The sequence below is a fragment of the Camellia sinensis genome, chromosome 7 (assembly GCF_055761805.1).
Source record: "Camellia sinensis isolate YWXY chromosome 7, ASM5576180v1, whole genome shotgun sequence".
NCBI classification, from domain to species: Eukaryota; Viridiplantae; Streptophyta; class Magnoliopsida; order Ericales; family Theaceae; genus Camellia; species Camellia sinensis.
This window is the reverse complement of record NC_138967.1, coordinates 14,195,432-14,219,874: the sequence shown is the minus strand read 5'-3', so window position 1 is coordinate 14,219,874 and position 24,443 is coordinate 14,195,432. Positions and strand designations below refer to the sequence as shown.

Sequence of the window (24,443 nt, the reverse complement as noted above, 5' to 3'; positions counted from 1 at the left end):
TCATCAATCATTTTGAAATAGTTGCATAATTTTTTTGTAATTTGTAGATTGAAGTGTATTCACCATGTTTGGTTTTAATTTTCTGAATTCAATTTTTTAAAAATTGAGTTTTTTTTATCTTTTTGTATATTTTTTATTTTTAGTGAATATTTTTAAAATTTTAAACAATTTTCTTTACCTTTTTAGATGTATCTTACTTATATGTATCTAAAAAGTAAAATATTTACAAAAAAATATTATACTTTTTAAGTGTATTTATGTTTGGTTTTTAAAAAAATAAAAATAAAATGCTTAAAATATTTTTAAAAAAATCAATAAACAAAAAAAAGGGAAAATAAAAAATTTTAATTTTTTTAAAAATGAATCAGAAAACTCAAATCAAACAAGCTAAGAATTTCATCAAGTTAATAGTAAAAACATTTGTTAAAAATGGTGAGAATGTTCATGATTTGCAGAGTGAGACTAACCTATGCACAAGAGTATTTTAGTGTTTTCACCCGAGCTATTAATAGATTGAACGAGATGTACTTTAGTATGAAAATTACGTGAGTTATGTGTTTATTTTCAAATGATAAGAGCTATGTACACATGAGCCATAATTTGGGTAAAGTGAAATTTGTTCAAAAAACTAATTAGGTCAAAAAGGCGATTCTATAGCTTGGAAATAAAAAATCGTAAGAATTTTAATTTGAATGATAGCTAGTTGACATTAAATAGATAGATAGACAGATATGTTACGTGGATAGAAATGTGAAATAGTAGACAAGTAATTTTTAAATTGTTATGTTCCTTTTAACTTTAAAATATTAGGATTTAAGAATATTGTCTAAAAAATTTTAAAATTAGATTTATCTGTTGATTGACTTTTTAGATAAATGAATTTTAGTGAAATTACGAGGCCTCGTTTGTCAACTACATATTTTAATCAAAAAATCATTATAAATTATCACATCATTCTCTCTATTTTTCTGTACATATTTTTTTTAAACATTTTATGTGAAATTATGATGGAATAAAATGCTTCATTATTAAGGTACGCCATTTAATGCACGTCTCCTAAAACAAATTACTTTTCAAGCATGACAAAATATGGACCAAAGAGTTTTAAAACGTTAAAAGCATTCACACTTGCAATAAAACGTTTTTCGCTGTAAATCTAGAGACATAATATTGGAAAGTCATAACAAAAAAATATTTCAACAAATGTCCCCGACCCATGAAATTTTTTTCACTATACACACCCTTTCTAAATGCGCCTTCTAATTTATATTAGGATAAATTATAAATTCATGAGTAACATTACGATAATAATAATTTTATGAAATAAATTTAAATATAAAAAATTACATATTCATTATTTATAAGAACAAATCAAAATTCTATAATGATGTGGAATAGCTCGATGTAGAATGATGACGTAAATTTACAATTTTAGCACAAAAAATTATGGATCAAAATTTCTAATTTAACAAAATAAAAACACATCATTTATAACACAAATTATTATAGAATCTATTTAATTTTTATTTGAAAGAAAAATATTAAAGAGATGACATTGCTTATAAATTATGTGTTCAAAAAGAAAATTATTAAACAATCTTAGAATACCATATGACGTTGCCTACGTGAGCTCAAAACATAGAAAATTACAAATTACACTAATGTCAACTACTTGAAAATAATGAATTCATTATATCCAATCTATATAATATTTTTCGCTACACTATTGATTTAAACTACTATATAAACAATACCATATAGTGTTCCAAAAGTATTAAATAACTACTTGTTGTGAATAATACAATAAACCTTTAATCAAAGAACATGTTAAGAAAAAAAAAATACATTTTATACATGACAATAACAAAAAAAAATCAAAAATCAAAAATGAGGAAGGGCACGTGACCCCCTAGCTGGCCCTGCTGTGCCTCCGCCCCTGATCCTATGTAATATTATGTCGAATTAATGTGTTAATTGATACACCAATTAGTGTTTTTATTAGTATTGCAAGCAATATGCCAAGCCAAATCTAAGTCAAATCATGAAAATTGTTTCTGGCAAAAAGCAAGGGACAATTACTGATAAGTGAGAATCGGGAAAATTATTTACAAAAATATGATAAACATTATAATTATTAATAATTAAAATTATAAACTTTATAATTTTTCTAATCATCACTTATCAATATTTCCCCAAAAAAGTTATGAAAAACAAATTATTTTCTTGGAAACATCAAAAAAGTTATTTTGAAGTTTCAAAATTGTTATAGTACAAATAAAAACAAGAGAGCAGCTTCTGTCCCGTTCGAAATCGTATTAGACCATGTTGTTAGGCCTGTGAGGACTCATCATAGTCTCGTTTCGATAATCCGAACCGTTAATATATAAAATTCATTAAGTTACTATATGTCTATAAAAAATCACGTTGATCATATATTTATAGCTGTGTGATCAAATCAATTTTGTATAAAAAAATAGACGGTGAATAAATTAACAGTTAATATAAAACTGATCCGATGACATAGCTATCGATATTCGATCAACGTAATTTTTTACAAGAATATAATATTTGACAAATTCTACATATTGAACGGCTAGTATTATCAAAACGGGACCCGTGGTGGGCCCCACAGGCCCAACAGCACGGTCCAGTCCGATCGAACTGGACAGAAGCCGCACCCAACAAGAAATTAATGTATTCCATCTTTTCATTATTTTGTTTTTGAAAACATGAAAACTTAAAACACAACCAAACGCAAAAATCAAGAACAAGAAAAAAGGGATGGAAATGGCAGAAGCACAAAGGAATTCTCCAGAAAACTCTTTCATCTCCTTCCACCACGTCTATTAGGATTAGCACATTAACGCAAGCAAAGTTAAAAACTCCAATGCACTTAACTGGAACAATAATACATAAAACCATATTTATGTAAGAACAGTAAATCACTTGAAAGGTTTCAAGTTTCGCAAATAAAACTATTGCAGGACACGGACCAATTATCATCCTTTAAATCATGGTGGATTGATTCCTTGTCATACGTCACTTGCGTAAATGCCTGGACTGATTCCTAATCGTACAGCATAGAGTAAATGCCTTCATGAAGAGAATGAAATGTGGTACCCATAGTTGAGCACTGGTTCGCATCTTAACAACATCACCTTCCAGACTGAAATGGAAAACATTGAAAGATTAGCCGAAGTTCAAATATAAAACATCTATCTTGGACAATCAGTTAAGAAATTGGGTACTTGTATGAATCATGGAAACTGAATCCTGCAATTCTGCTTATATTACTTTTGAAATGGCTTCACCCTAGTTCAAGTCTCTCTCATTGTTTTTGTTAAATTGGTAATGAGAGAGAGACTGGAATGAAATGTGAAGTTACTATCTGTTATTGTATATCTGTATATATCTTACAAGAGAATGAGTTCTCTCTTTTTATAGAGAGGAGAGGGAGACAATGCACATGGGTTAGCACATGGGTTGGCTCTCTTTACAGCTGGTTAGTTCTCTTTACAGCTGAAGGTAGTGTGGTAGTGGTGCTCTTTACAGAAGTGGGTCTCTTTACAGCTACAACTATAGTATTTTATATGATATGTTAACAGCCCCCCGTTCCAGCACCGAAGCTGAATACCGAGCCCTTGCTGATACTACTCAAGAACTTCTCTGGCTTCGCTGGCTCCTCACTGATATGGGTGTTTCCTCTTCTGGCGCTACCCCTCTTTATTGTGACAATCAGAGTGCCATTCAGATTGCTCACAATGATGTTTTTCATGATCGCACCAAGCATATTGAGATTGATTGCCATTTCATTCGACAGCATGTTACACGTGGTACTGTTCATCTTCTCCCCATTACTTCTGCCGATCAACCTGCTGATATCTTCACCAAGGCTCATCCTCCTGGGCGCTTCCGTGATCTTGTTTCCAAACTCAACTTGGTCGATGCCTACCCTCCTTGAGTTTGCGGGGGGCTGTTAACATATCATATAAAATACTATAGTTGTAGCTGTAAAGAGACCCACTTCTGTAAAGAGCACCACTACCACACTACCTTCAGCTGTAAAGAGAGCTAACCAGCTGTAAAGAGAGCCAACCCATGTGCTAACCCATGTGCATTGTCTCCCTCTCCTCTCTATAAAAAGAGAGAACTCATTCTCTTGTAAGATATATACAGATATACAATAACAGATAGTAACTTCACATTTCATTCCAGTCTCTCTCTCATTACCAATTTAACAGTTTTAATGGTGCATTCTCATTCTTCCTACTCTCATGACAAAGAATACTATGCATGACAAGCATTTCAAAAGTAGAGGGTCAATCACCCATTCAAGCGATTCACCACCACTTCAGGAATCTACCTGCTGGCCAAAGTAGAGAGTATTGCATAAGTAACCATGAAACGGTGTTCGTTAATAAACAGACCATTTGCATTGAGGCATGCCAATCAATGATTGTGCCTATTATTTAAACAAACCAAATAAAAGGATTGCTTCCTAGTAACCCCAATAGAGTGTGATTTATTATGATGCCACAACATCCTCAGACCTGTTGGGTATACCTCCTTATTGGAGTGTGGGACCAAATTGATTTATTAAAAGAGTTTTAATTTGACTTGGTTTAGTATAATATATTTTTATATATTATATTTGAGGAGACCTAATTCAATTTGGGTACAATTAGGTTTTGATTACAAAACCCTAGATTAACAATATATATATATATATATTGGTTTATGATTTTTGCTTGGGGTGATCACAAGATAAAAAAAAACGGCAGCAGCAATTCCTTTTCAGCCTCGGTAACAGTGCCAATTAATTTGCTTAGTTCATTATGAGTTTTGGAATTTTCTTTCGGTGCATGCTTGTTTGGGTGTTTTGGTGAAGCTGATTTGGATTGTTATTTTGGGTCTTCTTCAATTCTGGTTCAGAAGATTTTGGTTCATCTATTTGGTGAGGTCTTTCCTCTTTGTTTATTTATGATTATTTGGAATTCACCTAAGGGTGTTTTGTGAGACCATTAGTGTCTCGTTTGTAATCGTTTGGAATTATTTGGTTGATAGTGGAATCGGATTTCGATCCCGTGGACGTACCTCACATTGAGGGAACCACGTAAAAATTCTTGTGTTGCCTTTGATTTAATTTTTCCGCATTAGTTTTTATTCCCATTGATTGATTTACTTGTGGGGAATCACATCGATTTTCCCTAACAACTGGTATCAGAGCTTACGATTTATTTGGGTTTAGTTATTTGTGTAAATCAATGGAGGGGAATGTGGGTCGTATGTCTAGCTTCAATGGAAGTAATTGGGTAACTTGGAAAACTAAAATGGAGGACCTATTATTTTGTAAAGATTTGTATGGACCCATTGAGGGTGCTAGTGGCAAACCCGAGGGTATGAAAGATGATGAATGGAATAGGCTTAATCGAAAAGCCGTTGGTGTTATCCGTCAATGGATTGATGACAGTGTGTTTCATCATGTTGCTACTGAAACTTCAGCACATGATTTATGGAAAAAATTAGAGGGCCTTTATGATAGGAAATCAGCCACAAATAAAGCCTTTCTGTTTCGTAAGTTGGTTAATTTAAAATATAAAGAGGGCAGCCCTATTCCGGAACATCTGAATGAAATAAAGAGTATTGTTAACCAACTTGCTTCTATGAAAATTGTTTTTGATGATGAGTTGCAGGCTTTGATGCTACTTAGTTCTTTGCCCGAAAGTTGGGAGACTTTGGTTGTGACCGTCAGTAATTCAGCGCCCGATGGAGTTGTCACAATGGGCCAAGTCACTAGTAGCCTGTTGAATGAAGAAACTAGAAGAAAATCAGCAGGTTCCTCTCATTCGGAAGCATTCGTTGTGAGAGGTCGAAGCAAAACAAGGGGGAGGAGTAAGACTCCTCATGGTCGTGATCAAAGCCGTGACAAATCGAAAGATGGTTCTTTTTCAAAGAAAGACATTGAGTGCTATTATTGCCATGAGAAAGGGCACATGAAGCGGGAATGCCGAAAGCTCAAGAATAAGGAGAAAAGGCGTGACAAAAGTGTGGTCAAGAAGCAAGAAGACACAACGGCAGTTACTACCAATGCTGATCTCATGGTTGTTTGTGAAGATGATTGTATCAATTTTGTGGGCCAAGAGAGCAATTGGGTGATTGATTCTGGTGCTTCTTTTCATGTGACTTCTCGAGTTGATTTCTTCACTACCTATACCGAAGGAGATTATGGTTCTGTTCGAATGGGTAATGAAGGTTTGTCCAAGATTATCGGCATGGGTGATGTTTGCTTGGAAACAAATTTGGGCTGCAAGTTGTTGCTTAAAGATGTGAGGCATGTTCCCGACATTCGCCTCAATTTGATTTCTACTGGGAAGCTAGATGATGAAGGCTTCAACAACAAATTTGGTGATGGAATATGGAAGCTCACAAAGGGTTCCTTGGTGGTGGCTAAGTGTAAGAAGACTCATACACTTTATTCGATGCAAGGAAAAATTTGTAAAGGTGTTGTCAATGCACTTGAAGAAGATACTTCTACTGAATTATGGCACAAGCGGCTCGGCCATATGAGTGAAAAGGGGCTGCAAGTATTGTTCAAGAAAGAGCTTCTACCCGGTTTGAAAGGTACACATCTTAAAACTTGTGTTCATTGTTTGGCAGGTAAACAACATAGAGTTTCTTTTCATAAAAATGTTGCTTCTAGAAAAGAAAATGTTTTGGAGTTGATTCACTCGGATGTTTGTGGTCCTTTAAAAGTTAGAACACATGGTGGTGCACTTTATTTTGTTACTTTCATTGATGATTATTCAAGGAAAGTTTGGGCTTTTTTACTAAAAACTAAAGATCAAGTTCTAGAAGTATTTAAGCATTTTCAGGCTATGGTTGAAAGAGAAACAGGGCAGAAATTGAAGTGCATCCGATCAGACAATGGTGGTGAATACATTGGGCCATTTGATGAGTATTGTCGCAGCCAAGGTATTCGGCACCAAAAGACAGTTAAGAAGACTCCTCAACAAAATGGAGTTGCCGAGAGGATGAACCGCACCATTGTGGAAAGAACAAGGTGTTTGCTTTCACAAGCTAAATTGCCAAGATCCTTTTGGGGTGAGGCATTGAAGACAGCGGTTGACGTGATCAATTTGTCTCCTTCCTATCCATTGAATGGTGATGTTCCAGAAAGAGTTTGGACCGATAAAGATGTGTCTTATGAGCACTTGAGAGTGTTTGGTTGCCGAGCTTTTGTTCACATTCCAAAAGATGAGAGGTCCAAGCTTGATAGCAAGTCAAGACAATGTATTTTTCTTGGCTATGGGCGTGATGAATTTGGGTATAGATTGTGGGATCCGGTCGACAAGAAAGTTATTCGAAGCCGTGATGTTGTGTTTCTTGAAGACCAAACAATTGAAGACTTTGGCAAAGGTGATCAACCGGAGCCAAAAACTAGTGATCTCATTGACATGGACCTATCTCCTTCATCTTCAGTTGATGATGAAAATGGGGGAGATGTGCAGCCACCTATTGAAGATGTAGAGGATGATGCTAATTCTAATGAAGTTGAGCCAGAAATTGAGGAAGAGCATCCAACTCAAGAACCACCACCACAACTTGAGTTAAGAAAAACTACAAGGGACCGACAACCTTCAAGAAAGTATCCTCCCAATGAATTTGTGTTGATTTCTGATCAAGGGGAGCCGGAGAGCTATCAAGAAGCAATTGAGCATGCAAAGAAAGGTGATTGGAAAAAGGCCATGGAAGAGGAGATGAATTCCTTGCTTGAAAACCAGACTTATGATTTAGTGAAGTTGCCTAAGGGGAGGAAAATTCTGAAAAATAAGTGGGTCTTCAAATTGAAGAATGATGGCAAGAATCTGAGGTACAAGGCACGTCTTGTTGTGAAAGGCTTTGGGCAAAAGAAAGGTATTGATTTTGATGAAATTTTCTCACCGGTTGTAAAGATGTCTTCTATTTGGGTTGTACTTGGCATGGCTGCAAGTATGAACCTTGAAGTTGAGCAACTTGATGTGAAGACCGCGTTTCTGCATGGTGATCTTGAAGAAGAAATTTACATGGAGCAACCGGAAGGCTTTGTGGAAAAAGGGAAAGAGAAATTTGTTTGCAAATTGAAGAAAAGTTTGTATGGTCTCAAGCAAGCCCCGCGGCAATGGTACAAAAAATTTGACTCTTTCATGATGAATAATGGTTTTTCTAAAACCACTTCGGATCATTGTGTGTTTGTGAAAAATTTTCCAGATGGTAAATTTATTATTCTTTTGCTTTATGTTGATGACATGTTAATTGTGGGTCAAGATTCTACCATGATAAACAGGTTGAAATTGGAGTTAAGCAAGTCTTTTGCTATGAAAGATTTGGGACCGGCAAAGCAAATTCTTGGTATGAAAATTATTCGTGATCGCAAAGAGGGACTGATTTGGTTGTCTCAAGAAAGCTACATCGAGAAAGTTCTTGAGAGGTTTAATATGGATAAAGCAAAGCCGGTTGGTTGTCCACTTGCGGGTCACTTCAAGCTTAGTTCGAATCAATGTCCTACAAGTGAGAAAGACAAAGAAGAGATGTTGAAAGTTCCTTATGCTTCAGCAGTTGGTTCTTTGATGTACGCCATGGTTTGTACAAGGCCGGATATTGCTCACGCAGTTGGTGTGGTGAGTCGGTTTCTCTCTAATCCGGGTAAAGAACATTGGGCAGCGGTAAAATGGATTCTAAGGTATCTTCGCGGGACTTCGAAGGTGTGTTTGTGTTTTGGGGATGGTAAGCCGATGCTTGATGGGTTCACAGATTCTGACATGGCTGGTGATGTTGATTCTCGGAAATCTACTTCGGGGTATTTGATGACTTTTGCAGGGGGAGCTGTGGCATGGCAATCTAAATTACAAAAATGTGTTGCTCTCTCAACTACCGAAGCTGAATTTATTGCTATTACAGAAGCTTGCAAAGAAGAGTTATGGTTGAAGAAATTTTTGCAAGAATTGGGTTTGAAGCAAAAAAATTGTGCTTTATTGTGATAGTCAAAGTGCTATTCACTTGAGTAAAAATTCTACTTTTCATTCGAGATCGAAACACATTGATGTGAGATACCATTGGATTCGTGATGTGTTAGATTCAAAATTGTTACAACTCGAAAAGGTTCACACAGATGATAATATTTCAGATATGTTGACGAAGACTTTGTCGAGGGACAAACATTTAAAGTGTCGAACTTTGGCGGGTATGGTTGATGTCTCCACCTAAGTCGGTAGGGGGAGAATTGTTGGGTATACCTCCTTATTGGAGTGTGGGACCAAATTGATTTATTAAAAGAGTTTTAATTTGGCTTGGTTTAGTATAATATATTTTTATATATTATATTTGAGGAGACCTAATTCAATTTGGGTACAATTAGGTTTTGATTACAAAACCCTAGATTAACAATATATATATATATTGGTTTATGATTTTTGCTTGGGGTGATCACAAGATAAAAAAAAACGGCAGCAGCAATTCCTTTTCAGCCTCGGTAACAGTGCCAATTAATTTGCTTAGTTCATTATGAGTTTTGGAATTTTCTTTCGGTGCATGCTTGTTTGGGTGTTTTGGTGAAGCTGATTTGGATTGTTATTTTGGGTCTTCTTCAATTCTGGTTCAGAAGATTTTGGTTCATCTATTTGGTGAGGTCTTTCCTCTTTGTTTATTTATGATTATTTGGAATTCACCTAAGGGTGTTTTGTGAGACCATTAGTGTCTCGTTTGTAATCGTTTGGAATTATTTGGTTAATAGTGGAATCGGATTTCGATCCCGTGGACGTACCTCACATTGAGGGAACCACGTAAAAATTCTTGTGTTGCCTTTGATTTAATTTTTTCGCATTAGTTTTTATTCCCATTGATTGATTTACTTGTGGGGAATCACATCGATTTTCCCTAACAAGACCTATCCTCCAGGCTCCAGTCTAATGGTAGATAAACAATGAGCCTCCAATCTATCTATATGCCAATATGTTGGACTCGAGGATTTGGTTATAAGACAAAAATATCTGGTCTTGAAGCATCTCAAAGCTTTTACTGGCTGTTTCTCAGCTGTACTGTCTCTCACATCAGATTGTTTTAGTTATTACATTACACCAACTCAAACTCAACAAACCCTACCAACAATCTAGCAAACCAAAAATGTTGGGATGTCTGTTAGCTTACCCATAATTATATAACCCAGCTAGCCAATGCACCCCAAATTTGGTACCTCAAAGTTCTCATATGAAATTCAACTAATACCATTGAATAACATAATATATAACCAGCCAAACTTATGCCACACATGAAATTCCATTTCTGACATATATAGCTCATCCCAATGACATGAGGAAATAGCAAGAAAATAAGCTATGCTTATGGTGAGCGTTCAAATCTTATGCAGTTGTCATTTCTATAACATGGAGCATTTCACACTAGTTCTACACAAACAAATTGATAGACCAAAATGGCAAACAGAAAATTAGGAAAGGAATGAAGGAATCAGCTCCCAACTAAGACAATGGCTTGTTAACAAAACTTGAGTAAAATGGTTTATTGAGAAGATGATTTAAAGAGTAAACTTAACAAACCTGAACGAGAGAAATATCCAATTCACTTGGGAAGGTACTGTGACCACGAGGGGATTCAGGTGGACTCATATCATGCACATTTTCCCCAGCATTTTCATTGGGAGACTGAGTAATTACACTCTCTTGAGTGTCTTTTCCTTTATACCAGAAGTTTGAGGTTGAGCAACTGGATAAAGGAACAGAAATTCCGGTCCGTTTTGAGGGAAGATCAAGGCGCTCAATCATTCGTGCAACACTAGCAATACCTGCATTCATCTCACGTTGAACTCCTCTTCCCAATTCTCTGGCTAAGATATTGTGCGCAAGTAGCTTCTCTTTAAATCCTCAGGTACTTTTTGAGATTGATTCCTTATATCTGTTGCACAAGAACCATACATCCAAGAATCAAAGAAATGAAACAAGCAAGCATCAGCTCCTAAAGAAACCAAACTATCAAAAAAAAGTACCTGGCAGAAGCTGCAGAAAATTTCAATTTAACAGACTCCGAGAAAGCAAGAAATTCAGATGAGCTTGGTCTTTGTGGACTTTCGGAGTTGCAAAGGACTCTAAATAATTACCAAACATGTAGAAAGTCATAGAATCATGTATGTGTAAGAACAGTCCGAAGAAACAGACACAAGGGATATTAGGTTGCAACAAACTTCTACATTATCAAACTCCTTCATTCACTTGTAACATTCAAAAACTATTCATCGATTATAAGAAATGAGTTAAGAGTGTGTTGGTTTATTGAAATTAATTCATGAATATATATATATACCAAAATACAAGGATCAAAGTTCTGGTAGGTACTTGGGTTTATTGCAACGGTCTCTGTTGCCAACAGAGTTGGGTTCCACATTCACAACCTCTGAAACCACAGACCTTAGAGTGCTAAATGTTGGTGAATCACCCTCCGAAAACTCATAACTGGAAGTTTGGTGTTCTTCTGGTGATGTTGTGCGCAAATGCTGCACATCAGGTAGAGGTAAATCTCCAGTAGGAACAGAGAGCAGAACCAGCGGAGGACCAATACCAGAAGATCTCGGCCTTCCCCTTCTCTCAACATAACGAGCTCTACGTGCTGCAACAGCAAAATGCCTCATAATACGCTCATCGAAATCTGAATCATCTCCATAAGAATTAGCCTGAGAGACGAATTTCATTATTAGCAAGCTATTTAACATAACCAATTTGAAGGATAAGTAGATTCAAGTTAAACCATAAAACTCACAATATTCATTTCATAGTCCTCACGGATATGGCGAGCATTGCGCCTTGACCTCAAATTCCTCTCATTCTCCACTGCAGCTAAAAGCTCTTGACTAAAGGTAGTAGAAGAAAGAAAATTGACAATAAATAATTTCATGAGATTGAATTCATCACTGAGACACCGACATTAAGAAATTCATGAGTTAACAATAACAAATCTTTTGTGTGCCAATGTGATTCTTTCCACACAAAAATCATCTACCTGGAAGGGTCCTTCAAGACAAGAAGCTGCCAAAATATAGGGCACTCTTTGCTTCTTTGTGACCTGAAGAGAAACAAGTCACCATACGAACAAACGAACACAATGTACAAGTAAAAAACATGCATGTGAACACATGGGTGTAAAGTGCTATCACTGAAATATTGGTTCTAAAGTTCCAGACAGTTCAAGTTTAAACTAAATAAAAATAGTAAGTGCATCTACCTTTCAAGAATACACTGGAGATGATAATCATGTCTACAGTTGGTGACCTGTGAAAAGAAACAAAACTTCAAAGATTAATACTTGCCTGAACCTACATGTAATTATCTATAAAATGAGCAAGAACAATCAATATATCAGGACAAGTGTATTTATCATAAATTACTAGCAATCATTTGCCAAATTCGCTGTCACGACCATAAAATTCAAAATTTTGTGACACAAACCGAATCATAAAGAGAAAAAGAGTTGCAAAAATAGAAATTCAAAAGAATAATGTGTGAGTGATTTTCTGATCACATTGACCGTTTAGTAATTAGCTAGAGAGCACCGGCAGAATAAATGGCTTCAGCTAACCTGTAACAGAAAGAGAAGGCTCCGGCGGTGGTTCTTCCACCCGAGGGCACTCCGACGATCAAGTCAGTATATCTTTCAAAGATAATCAAGTGCTAAACTCACTGCTCAAAGCATAAATTGCGTACCTTAGACCCACGGGGGTGCCTCTTTTTTTTATAGTTAACTCAATCTAGTCCCACTAGAAGCCTGACTTCTAGGGACTCAAATTCTGGACTTACCTTGGACTCTTCAAGAGATAAAGATAAACTCCCTAAGAGCTTTATCCTCATCTTGACTAAGTCTCCTCTTCATTCTTGGACTCTTGTCCCCTATCCGCTTATCTCGGATTCCGATATCTTCGGAGGAAACCTCGGCCTAACCGAGATTACCTTGGTACAACGACCAGGACACGTGGTACATCGGCTGACACGTCGGCGTCACCTTGCCACGTGTTTGTACTCAGAAAATACATCCCCACAACTGCCCCTAGGTTCTATTACCTCGGTATCCTGAGGTGATAGAACCTATATCGGTATTTCTTCCTGTACATCGGCTCAAGAACTCCTCAGCCGAGATCATTCATTTCAGGCCGACATGTTCTCTTCAGAGAACAAAAATTCCAGTGAACTCTTTCACGTGTGTGAGCTGTCACGCATCATTTACTCAACCGTTTCATTCACGCGTCTTCACCTCATTGGACTGTGCCTATGACGCGCTTGCAAGGCGTCTTGCGTCTGTGTGTGCCGTCTGACGTATGCGTTGTTCTAGGCGCATTCAATGCTCCGTTTTGTCGTCATTTCAAATTTTTGACAAAACCTTTCCCCCTTTCTTCATTTTTCACTTTTGCATTCGATTTCTCTTCGCTTTTTCTCTCTCTAGCTCCTGAATACGCCATTGTTCCAGTCCTCAAGCTCTACAACTGCCTTCCTTTCTCCCTTCCTGTGAAGCTTTTGTCATTTTTGTTACATCTGTAACTGTCGTCTGACTTCGGCAATCTTCATACCGACTTCACTTTTTTCTAGTAAGCCACTGTTCCTTTCGTTTTCAATTCTGTTGATATTCTTCATTACTTGTTGCCATTATTGTTTCAAATCTTGCAAATCACATATCTGAACATATTTATTCAAATGGTTTTGATCTTGCCCATATCTTGAATACATACTATTCACCACTTTCTTGCACTTTTGTTACTGTTCTTGACCCTTTATTTCTCGTATTCTTTATGCTCTTGATAGCCCATCCCTGTTCTTGATTCTAAAGTACGCCTTTGCCTTTCTGTCTTCCAGATCCGTGCCTTCAACCCTTGCTTTCATAGATCTAGGTTTGGGATTTGTTGTGCAAAACCCATAATTTAGGAAAAAACTGAAACTAGTACTTTACCTAGATTTTTGCCGAGGTCTTACTAACCCTCTCAAAACATTTTTTCTCTAAAATTCAACCCCTCTAATTCAGGCCGATATCATGGGTATGTGGAGACATAGGGTAGATACCCCGACCAAACTTGAGTACTTTAGGCAAGAGTTCTCTATCCCTGCTGATGTCCATCTGAGGCTGGCTGGAGATAATGACTTTATCATGCCCACAGATGATTCGATGCCCTTTCCCATTGTAGCTTTCACTGAGTGCGGACTCCAGCTCCTACTCAACATCTTTTTTCATGAGATTCTTCACTATTATAAGTTGAATCCCATGCAATTGGCAATCAATTCCTACCGAGTGATCAATGGCATCATAGCCTTAGCTAAACAGGAAAATGCTAGGATCACCCTAGCCGATATCCAGTACTGCTATACCATGTGTGCCCTTAATTTGAAAGAAAAAGGCTATAATTATTACCTTAAGCCGAGGTCTACAGAATTCAAAATTGTAGCCGACCTCCCAGACTCCAACAAGGGGGCTGGAGATGACTATTTCATTACCTCGGGAAATTGGGAGTTTGCTCCAGACGAGGACATCCATCTCTACCCTCTTCCTCGATCAGTTTTAGAGGGCAAGGGTAAGAGCCCAGTATTCAGCTTTGCCTGTTTTCTTTCAAAGTCTTAAATACTTTGTCTGTTTCTGACATTTGTTCTTCTTGCAGCTGTTCGTAAGCCACCGAAAAATTTTCGCCAATCCTTTGTTCCCAGCAAGGATTTGAAGAAACTTCTGAACTTGCCAGTCCATAAAAGGAAGGCGCCTGTGCTTCTCAATTTTATTCCAACATATAAGTCAACTTTGCCCGACGTTCCCAAAAAGAAGAAAAAAAGCCTTTTTTCACCCTTTGCTACAACTCCATTGACTGTATCCACATCATGAACAGATCAAGGATCAACATCCGATCCAGCTGATCAGCCATCAACTTCGGCTCCATACCTGGTCCCAATATCAAAAGGAAAACGTCGGCGACGACTTGTCCTTACTGCCGAGATGGGCCGCCCAAAACCAGTTGCAAAAGACCTCTTAGCCAGCCTCCCTTCTGATGTTGAAACTCAGCCAACACAAACCATGCCCCCACCGAAGCCGAAAAGAGTTAAAAAGGCTCAGCCAAAGGCTAAAGTAACTCAGGTTGAATTTGAGGATACTTTACCTATTTCCAAGCTGGCTGAGAGTGACAAATCTCAACCCTCTACTGGGAAGAGGCGCTCTGAAACCCAGCCATCAGAATCTCAAAAATCAAAGAAGCCGAGGTCATCCTCTGCAACGACCTCGGGTCCAAAATACCAGACGTCCCCTGGGCGCCTGAAATTACTCTAGAAGATAAGCCTGTTATGGCTAGTGATAGCGCCGATGACATCAATGTCGGCGTCGCCCTTAGTACTGCTCTACTTCTTCCAGGCGATCTTGATAGGAACGCCAAGATGAGCGAGTATGAGAACTATGCTTTCATGCTTCAACGTTCTGTTCAAGTTAGTGTCTTCACTTCGTAACTTGTCTTTCTTTCTCCTTTTCATACTTGTAAAATTTTTCAAATAACTTGGAGGATCAGGTTGAGGCTGCTATCAAAGCCCAGACTGAGGCCGAAGAGAATGTCGATTCTGTCGAGGCCATAAGGAAGGTTGCTGAGTCCCAGAGAAAAGAGGCCAAGAAGAAAATGGCCCAGGCCGAAAAGGAGCTTTAGGAGGCCCTGGCCACCAAAGATGCCGAAATCAAAGAAGCTGATGAAAAGGCGTACACTCAAGGCATGACCGACGTTACTAAGGCTTATGAACTTCAAGTGAAGCAGGCATGCAACAAGGGTTTCACCCTTGGTTGGATGTCTCTTCTGAAAAAACTCAATGTCCCTGATGATTCACCTCTGAGGAATACCGATGATATTCCTCTTCCATTCCCTCCACCTCCTCCACCAGCTCAGTCCGATGAAGATTCAGAATCTGAAGATGAGGAAGAGGATGATGCCTTGGTGAGAAAAGCAAAGGAGGCTACTGCGTCCAAGTCCCCTCCTCAAAATGAGCAAGTCCTAGACTTAACTCAAGACGAGGAGGTTGAGGAGGTTCCCAAGGATGTGATTCCTCCAAAGGTATCATCGGATTCACTTCTAGCTGATAAGAGTATTGATGAGACCCTTGCCCAAATTGATGCCAAGATCGCGGTGGAGAAGGCGGTCGAGGTATCTTCTCAGCAGTCCTCTGACGTCCAAACCCAGCCTGTTGCCGATGTTGCGGAATCTTAGTTTTGATGTCATGTCTTTCCTTTTCTTGTCTTTTGTACTCTTGTAGTTCTTTGTTTCTTTAGACGATGTAAGTTTTGCATATGGCCAATGTGCCTTTTTGTGAATGCTAACTCAACTTTCTTTTTCTGAATACTTGTATCTTTGTCTTCTTCTAACTGCTCTTGTATGATTCTATACTTAGAATATTTTGCATGTCTTATGTACTCTTCCTTTTTTGTGCAATCTTTTCAGGGTGACACACCTCGGTTATGCCACCTGACGATTTACCTCGGCAAGTACTTGTCCTGTAAATTGCTTACAAATTTCAATAAGGATTAACATATACTGTTTTAATTTCTATTTTGTAAACTTTTCTTAAGTTATAACAAGTGCCAAACAATGATTTTGGTTTAGCTTCAACTTGTAAATTGCTACAAATTTCAACAAGCGTTAAGCATTACTTCGGTTTAACTTCAACTTGTAAATTGCTACAAATTTCAACAAGTGAAGATAAACAATAATCTCGGCTTAACTTCAGCTTGTAAATTGCTACAAATTTCAACAAGCGTTAAGCATTACTTCGGTTTTAACTTCAACCTGTAAATTGCTACAAATTTCAACAAGTGAAGATAAACAATAATCTCAGCTTAACTTCAACTTGTAAATTGCTACAAATTTCAACAAGCGTTAAGCATTACTTCGGTTTAACTTCAACTTGTAAATTGCTACAAATTTCAACAAGTGAAGATAAACAATAATCTTGGCTTAACTTTAACTTGTAAATTGCTACAAATTTCAACAAACGTTAAGCATTACTTCGGTTTATCTTCAACTTGTAAATTGCTACAAATTTCAACAAGTGAAGATAAACAATAATCTTGGCTTAACTTCAACTTGTAAATTGCTACAAATTTCAACAAGTGAAGATAAACAATAATCTCGGCTTAACTTCAACTTGTAAATTGCTACAAATTTCAACAAGTGAAGATAAACAATTTTGTCTTCTCTCTGCCCCCAATGTGAACCTGAGTTCCACTTGGGTTCTCATTATTCAGAAACAACATTATGCATCTTTTATCAATTCACAAGTCTTGGAGAATTCTGCTAAGATTTTATTGATGACGTCCTCAAAAAATAACAAGGAACATCTAATGATAAAAAAATTCAAATTACAAGTGTTCTAGGGTCTTGGCAATGCTTTGCCCTCATTATCTTCAACCCGGTATGCTCCATTTCCCAATACCGAAGTAATTTTGTAGGGTCCTTCCCAGTTTGGGCCAAGCTTGCCCTCTCTGGGATCCTTCTTGTTGCCAACAACTTTTCTTAGGACTAGGTCGCCGACTTGAAAATCCCTCGGATTGACCTTCTTATTGTAAGCTCTAGCAAGCTGCTGATGGTATGCTACGAGCTGAATTGCAGTTTTCTCCCTTCTTTCTTCTAAGAGATCCATATCTCGGGCTAGAAGTATATCATTAGTCCCATTCTCTACTCCCTGGGTTCTGATCCCTGGGATGCCGATCTCTAGTGGGATGACTGCTTCTGTGCCATAAGCTATGGCAAAGGGGGTTTTCCCTGTTGATCTTCTCGGCGTAGTCCGATATGCCCAGAGTATATTGGGCAACTCGTCTATCCACTTTCCTTTTGCTGCCTGCAGCCTCTTCTTTATCCCATCCAAAATTACTTTGTTGGATGCTTTTGCTTGCCCATTGCTTTGGGGAAAACTTGGTGTTGAAAAGTAATTCTTTATCTTGAATTTTGCACAGAAGTTCTTGATGAGTTTGCTGTCAAATTGCGTTCCGTTGTCGGCAACTATTGCTCTTGGAATACCAAATCTGGTGATGATGTTTCTCCATATGAAGTTCTTGACGTCCACATCTCGGATTTTGGCAAGAGGTTCTACTTCTATCCACTTCGTGAAGTAATCTGTTGCTACCAGCAAGTACTTCCTTTGCCCAGTTGCTTGGGGCAACTACCCAACAAGATCCATGCCCCATTGGGCAAATGGCCATGGACTGGATACAGGGTTCAGGTCACCAGCTGGCTGGTGTATTAAAGGTGCGAACCTTTGGCATTGTTCACACTTCTTCACGTAAGCTTCTGCATCTTTTTGCATGTAGGGCCACCAATGCCCCTGGGTAATGGCCCTGTGAGCTAGTGATCTGCCTCCAGCGTGGCTTCCACAAATCCCTTCATGAATTTCATATAGAAAATCTTCAACCTGCAAAGGGTATACGTACCTTAAAAGGGGTCCAGTGAAGGACCTTCTATAGAGATGCCCGTCCGCTGTCAAATTGAATCTTGTCGACTTCAGTCTGACCTTGTGTGCTTCCTTATAGTCTTCTGGCAGCTTTCCCTCTTTTAGGAATGCAACAATTGCATCCATCCAGCTTGGTCCCAAGTCCACACACATTGCTTCTTGTTTTATGATCGGTGGTTCTATGCTCGGGCCTGACAAATAGTCAATCATTATTGTCTTTGTTTTTCCAGTTTGTATTGAACTTGCCAAGTTGGCCAATGCGTCGGCGTGGCTGTTATCATCTCGGCTAACTTGAAGAAGTCGGCAGTTGCGAAACAAGGCTGCCAGCCTGATGACTTCCTTTGCATATGCCGACATTCTCTCATCTCGGGTTGCAAACTCTCCTGTTGTCTGATTCACTATAAGTTGTGAATCACAAAAAATTATTACCTCATCTGCTTCTGCTACCACTGCCAGCTTTAGTCTTGCAATCAATGCTTCGTATTTTGCCTCATTGTTCGAGACCTTGAACCCTAATTGAATGGACTGTTCCAATATCTCCCCATCAGGAGATATTAACACTATTCCTGCCCCCGCTCCTTGCCGGTTTGAGCTCCCATCGACAAATAGGCGAAAGGAGTCGCCGATGTAAATGCTGCAGTGTCTGAGTTTTTCCTTTCTTTGTTCTTTTGCCTTTGGCTGGGCTTATCTTTGTTTGCTTGGACATTGTTCATCTTGGCTCAACGGAGCCCGATGTTCAATGGATTCTGGCTTGAATTCGGCCACGAAGTCGGCTAAAACCTGGCCCTTAATTATTGTTCTCGGCCTGAACTCCAGGTCATACTGGCCCAAAGCTGTTGCCCATTTTGCTATTCTTCTAGTTAAGTCTCCTTGTTGTAACAAGGACTTTAGTGGGTGCTCTGTTAGCACTATAATCTTGTGCGCTTGAAAGTAATGGTTCAGCTTCTTTGACGCCATTACTAAGGCCAGCATTAATTTCTGTAGTGGTAGGTACCTTGTTTCTGCATCGGCCAAGGTTTTGCTTACATAATAAACAGCCTTTTGCTCCCCCTTTTCCTCTCGAATTAGAACTGCACTTACTGCGTGTTCTGAAACTGCTAAATACAAAAACAGTTCTTCCCCAGGTTCAGGTGTTGAGAGGACTGGAGCCGTGGTCAGATATTTCTTTAGGTCGGCCAAAGCGGCCTCACATTCCTCAGTCCATAGAAAGTCTGTGGCCTTCTTCACCAGGTTGAAAAAGGTTTACATTTGTCTGAGCTTCGGCTTATGAACCTGTTTAGGGCCGCGGCCCTTCCAGTAAGCATCTGAACCTGTTTTGCCGACGTCAGACTTTTCAGCTCTAGGATGGCCTTGATTTGATCTGGGCTGGCCTCAATGCCTTTTCTTGTTACCAGGTACCCCAAAAACTTACCTGATCCAACTTCAAATGCGCACTTCGATGCGTTGAGTCGGAGCCGGTATGTTTTGAGTATATCAAAGACCTCTTTTAGGTCGGCAAGATGACCCTTAGGTTCCTTGGTCTTCACGACCATGTCACCGATGTAGACCTCTACTGTTTGGCCAATCAGGTGTTTGAACATCTTAGTTACCAACCTTTGGTAAGTTGCTCCTGCGTTTTTCAATCCAAAAGGCATTACCTTGTAACAGTACAGCCCTTTCGGGGTGATAAACGATGTCTTCTCCCCATCTGGGGGGTACATGGCTATCTGGTGGTATCCCCTATAAGCATCCAGGAAGCTCATCCTTCCATGTCCAGATGTGGCGTCTACCAACTGGTCAATCTTGGGTAGAGGAAAGTTGTCTTTGGGACAAGCTTTGTTCAGGCTTGTAAAATCTACGTAGACCCTCCATTTACCATTCTTTTTCTTTACTACCACAGTGTTTGATAGCCATGTCAGACAATTGACTTCTCTGATGGCCTTGGCCTCCAGAAGTCTGTCTACTTCCTCCTCCACTGTTTCGATGTGCATCAACGTCGGTCTTCTGGCTCATTGTATTACTGGTTTGGCTGTCCTGTCAACGTTTAATTTGTGGCATGTGACCTCGGGGTCAATTCCAGGCATTTCATAAGGCGTCCAAGCGAACACCTCTATGTTTGCTCTCAGAAAAGTTTCCAGTTCTCTTTCTTCTTCTTCGGCTAAGCTTGAGCCGACAAGAAAGAAGCGTTCTTCATCATCCTCCTGGACGAGGACTTTCTTCAGTGCTTCTTCACTCTTCTTGGTTGGCTCCTTGCCGACATCCTCTAGGACCTTCATGTCCTCGTCTTCAATCTCTGCCTTCTCCGGTTCTTGAATGTTGCAGGTGGATTTCATTGCTGCCATGGAGCAATTCTTTGCCTGCAGTTGATTTTATCTGACTTCTTCAATCCCATGTTCTGTTGGGAACCGTAGTAGTTGATGCAACGTTGAGGGAACTGCCCCCATTGGATGCAACCATGGCCTTCCCAAGATGATGTTGTATGGCGAGGGCGTGTCAATCACCATGAATTTTGTCTTGATCTTCTTGGTGCCGGCTTGTACTTCCAAGATTGTTGCGCCCAGTGGCCATGTCGGCGTTCCATTGAAGCTGACTATCAGGCCATTGGATTGCTCCAAGTCATCAGGATGAAGGCCCAGCTCCTTGTAACATCTAATATACATGATGTCGCAAGAGCTGCCTTGATCAATCAGGATGCGTTTCACTTGGCACTCCCCAACCTGGAGGGATACTACCAAGGCATCATTATGTGGATGTTAGACCATCTCTAGGTCGGCTTCAGTAAAGGCTATCGTCGGTCCCTAGCATGCTTCAGGCCGAGGTCTTTTATGTTCGACCTGGTTCACGTGCTGTAGGTGTTTTACCTTCTGGGTCTCCCCACGTATGTCATTTTCGTTCACCTTTGAGTGAATTACATTAACTACCCGTGGTCCTCCTGCTTATGGTTGCTGTGCTGCGGGAGGCGGAGCTGCTGGTGCTTGAGGCAATCTTGTCTGTTCTTCCCTTGTCCTGGCCTCATCGACAAGGTCCCTCAAATAGCCTTGCCTCACCAAGTCTTCTAAGTGTGCTTTTAGGGCTCTGCAATCCTGAGTTAGGTGCCTTTCTTTATTGTGGTAAGCACAACGCCTGCCGACGTTTCTTCCCATAAATTCCTCTGGTGCTCTTGTCGGTGCTCTGAAATATGGTTGGTTTCGTATTTGATCCAGGAGTTTGTGGACCGGGATTCGGAACATAATCGTCACTGCCTGTTTAGCCCTCAATTCCGTTTCTTATTTGATCGATCCATTGTTACCTCGGCTTCGCTTCGGCGAGCCGTTTCCTTTCTCCTGCTTTGTCTCTTTGTTTCCCGACGTATCCTCCTCGGCTCTGGCGTACTTCTCGATTCTCGTCATGAGTTCTTCCATGCTTTTTGGCAATGTTTTTGCCAAAGACTTCCGTAATGGGCAGTCATCTTTCAGGCCGTTCTTGAAAGATACGACTGTCACCTCTTGGTTGCATTCGGGTATTCGATTGAACACCTCGTAGTACCTTTTTGCGTAGGTCCTAAGGCCTTCATCCTTGGTGATTTTTAAAGCCATCAGTGCGTCGACCCTCAAGGGCTGTAGTTTGTTCATCACAAACCTAGCCACAAACATCTCGGCCAGGCCTTCCCAAGTCTTTACGCTTCCCTTCGGTAGTTTATGGAACCAATCTGATGCAATCTCCCCGAAGGATGAGGGGAATACTTTGCAGAGTAACGACTCATTCCCACTATATAATGCCATTGAATTCAGGTATAGTCCAATGTGAAAGTTGGGATATGACTTACCATCATATATTTGGAACCTCGGCATACTGAATCTCTTTGGTGCTTCAAATTTGTCCAGTTCCACCGAGAATGGTGTCCTCGGCTTAACTGGGGAAGTTACCTCGGCTTCAGAATTCTGTTATTTCCTCTTGAGGTAATCTCTCAAGTCTTCTTTACTCCTCCCTAGAGCTCGGCTATCTTTGGACTTCAATCTTTTCGGCACACTACTTTCGGCCTTGTGGTGGGCCCGTTTTGATCTTTCTCCATGGGTTGTGTCAAAGCAGAGCGCCTGCCCTTGAACATGCCGATGTTCTTTGGGCTCTGGGTCCTTCGTGTGATACATCCTTCGGGACTCCTCTCGTCTCGGCTCCTCTCGTCCGACTTCCCTGGAAGGTCGGTGAGAGTGCCTTCCACTCCTGGTGCGCTGAGGGGCTTCGAGGATTGTTTTCCTTCCTCCCTTCTGAGTATTAGTTGCTGGAATTGGCGTGTCCTGCAGCGGGTACGGTGGCTACATGACATTGTTTTGCATTATGAAGTTGACAACCGATTGCAGGTCTGCCAACTTGTTTGCCAACTCTTTTACTTCTTCATCCTTCCACAGGCACCTATCCCTCCATACCTGGAGGTTATCTTCGTTATAGTACTTGTTTTGGTCTGTCTTCTTCGAAGTGTCGCCCTCCTGGTCGACGTCTTTCTCTCCGTGGCCCTGGTCACGAGTTTCTGCATTGTGGTTGTCTCCTTCGATATCAAGGTCGATAGGTCTGCCACTCCCAGCAGGAGTGTCGTCCCCAATCTTTTCTTTCTGTCCATTACTGGCCATCTATTCTTCTAATTTCCCACAGATGGCGCCAAATTGTGTGAGTGATTTTCTGATCACACTGCCTGTTTAATAATCAGCTAGAGAGCACCGGCAGAATAGATGGCTTCAGCTAACCTATAACAGAAAGAGAAAGCTCCAACGGTGGTTCTTCCACCTGGGGGCACTTCGACGATTAAGTCAGTATATCTTTTAAAGATAATCAAGTGCTAAACTCACTGCTCAAAGCATAAATTGCGTACCTTAGACCCACGGGGGTGCCTCTCTTTTTATAGTTAACTCAATCCTAGTCTCACTAGAAGCCTGACTTCTAGGGACTCCAATTCTGGACTTACCTTGGACTCTTCAAGAGATAAAGATAAACTCTCTAAGAGCTTTATCCTCATCTTGACTAAGTCTCCTCTTCATTCTTGGACTCTTGTCCCCTATCCGCTTATCTCGGATTCCGATATATTCGGAGGAAACCTTGACCTAATTGAGATTACCTCAGCACAACGACCACGACACGTGGTACCTCGGTTGACACGTCGGCATCACCTTGCCACGTGTTGGTACTCAGAAAATATATCCCCACAAATAACATAATTGACCCCCAAATATATCTGATGAAGATGGCAGAATTCCAGCCAAATCAATCAATTGAACTCTAAAATTAAACAGGAAAACCAGGCTTATTGCCACTACTGATCCAGCACAATATATCAATGATGTAGAAAAAAGCACAAATTGACAAACTGAGATCATAGAATCACAAAATTCGATGAAACCAACTAACCTAATTACAAACTTGAAACTCCATGAAACATGTACAAACCAAACGATGATAATCAGTGACAAGATTTCGAATTGAGAGCAAAAATTAAGCAGCTATTTTATTTCACAAATAAACTCATTCCAACTAGTTCAAAGACCATGTCCCGAGTTTTTCAAGTTCGAAGCTTCAAATCTCAATTCAATTCAACCTAAAATCAAAAATTTAACGTTCTTCGACTCTACTAAACACATACAGTGCGAGGATCTTGGGAGTTGAAAGGCTCGAGACAGATACTATATGCGTCTTCGAAATCATCAGAGGATTGTCGATTGAGGATACCAAATCCGCCATTTTTACAGTGATCAAGACTCGAGAGAGAGAGAGAGAGAAAAATGTTTGGGTAGAGAAGACGGAGATTATAAGGTGAAGTAAGGAACCCCAGAAAAATGAAGAGAGAGAGAGAGAGAGATAAAGAGAGAGGAATGAAGAGGAAGAAGAGAAAGGAGCAGAAAACGCAGGAAAATTTCGCAATTTAGATGGTTGGTAGAAGTAGAATCAATAAAACCCAAAGCAAACGCCATTTTCGTTTTTTTTTTTAATTTTTAATTTTACTTTTTATTTTTTATT

General features: G+C 39.6%; 1 protein-coding gene across 1 annotated transcript; it reads right to left on the bottom strand.

Annotated features, from left to right (window-relative positions):
* Window positions 1–2,852: 2,852 nt before the first annotated feature.
* Window positions 2,853–24,202, bottom strand: LOC114316873 (E3 ubiquitin-protein ligase RHF1A-like). Its single transcript, XM_082877487.1, has 6 exons — window positions 24,070–24,202; window positions 12,043–12,311; window positions 11,803–11,893; window positions 11,036–11,716; window positions 10,590–10,944; window positions 2,853–3,166 (listed from the first exon to the last, which is right to left on the bottom strand). Exons 2-4 carry the CDS (start codon window positions 12,165–12,167, stop codon window positions 11,363–11,365), a joined length of 570 nt encoding a protein of 189 aa, XP_082733613.1. The 5' UTR covers window positions 12,168–12,311; window positions 24,070–24,202; the 3' UTR covers window positions 2,853–3,166; window positions 10,590–10,944; window positions 11,036–11,362.
* Between the last annotated feature and the right edge of the window lie 241 nt (window positions 24,203–24,443).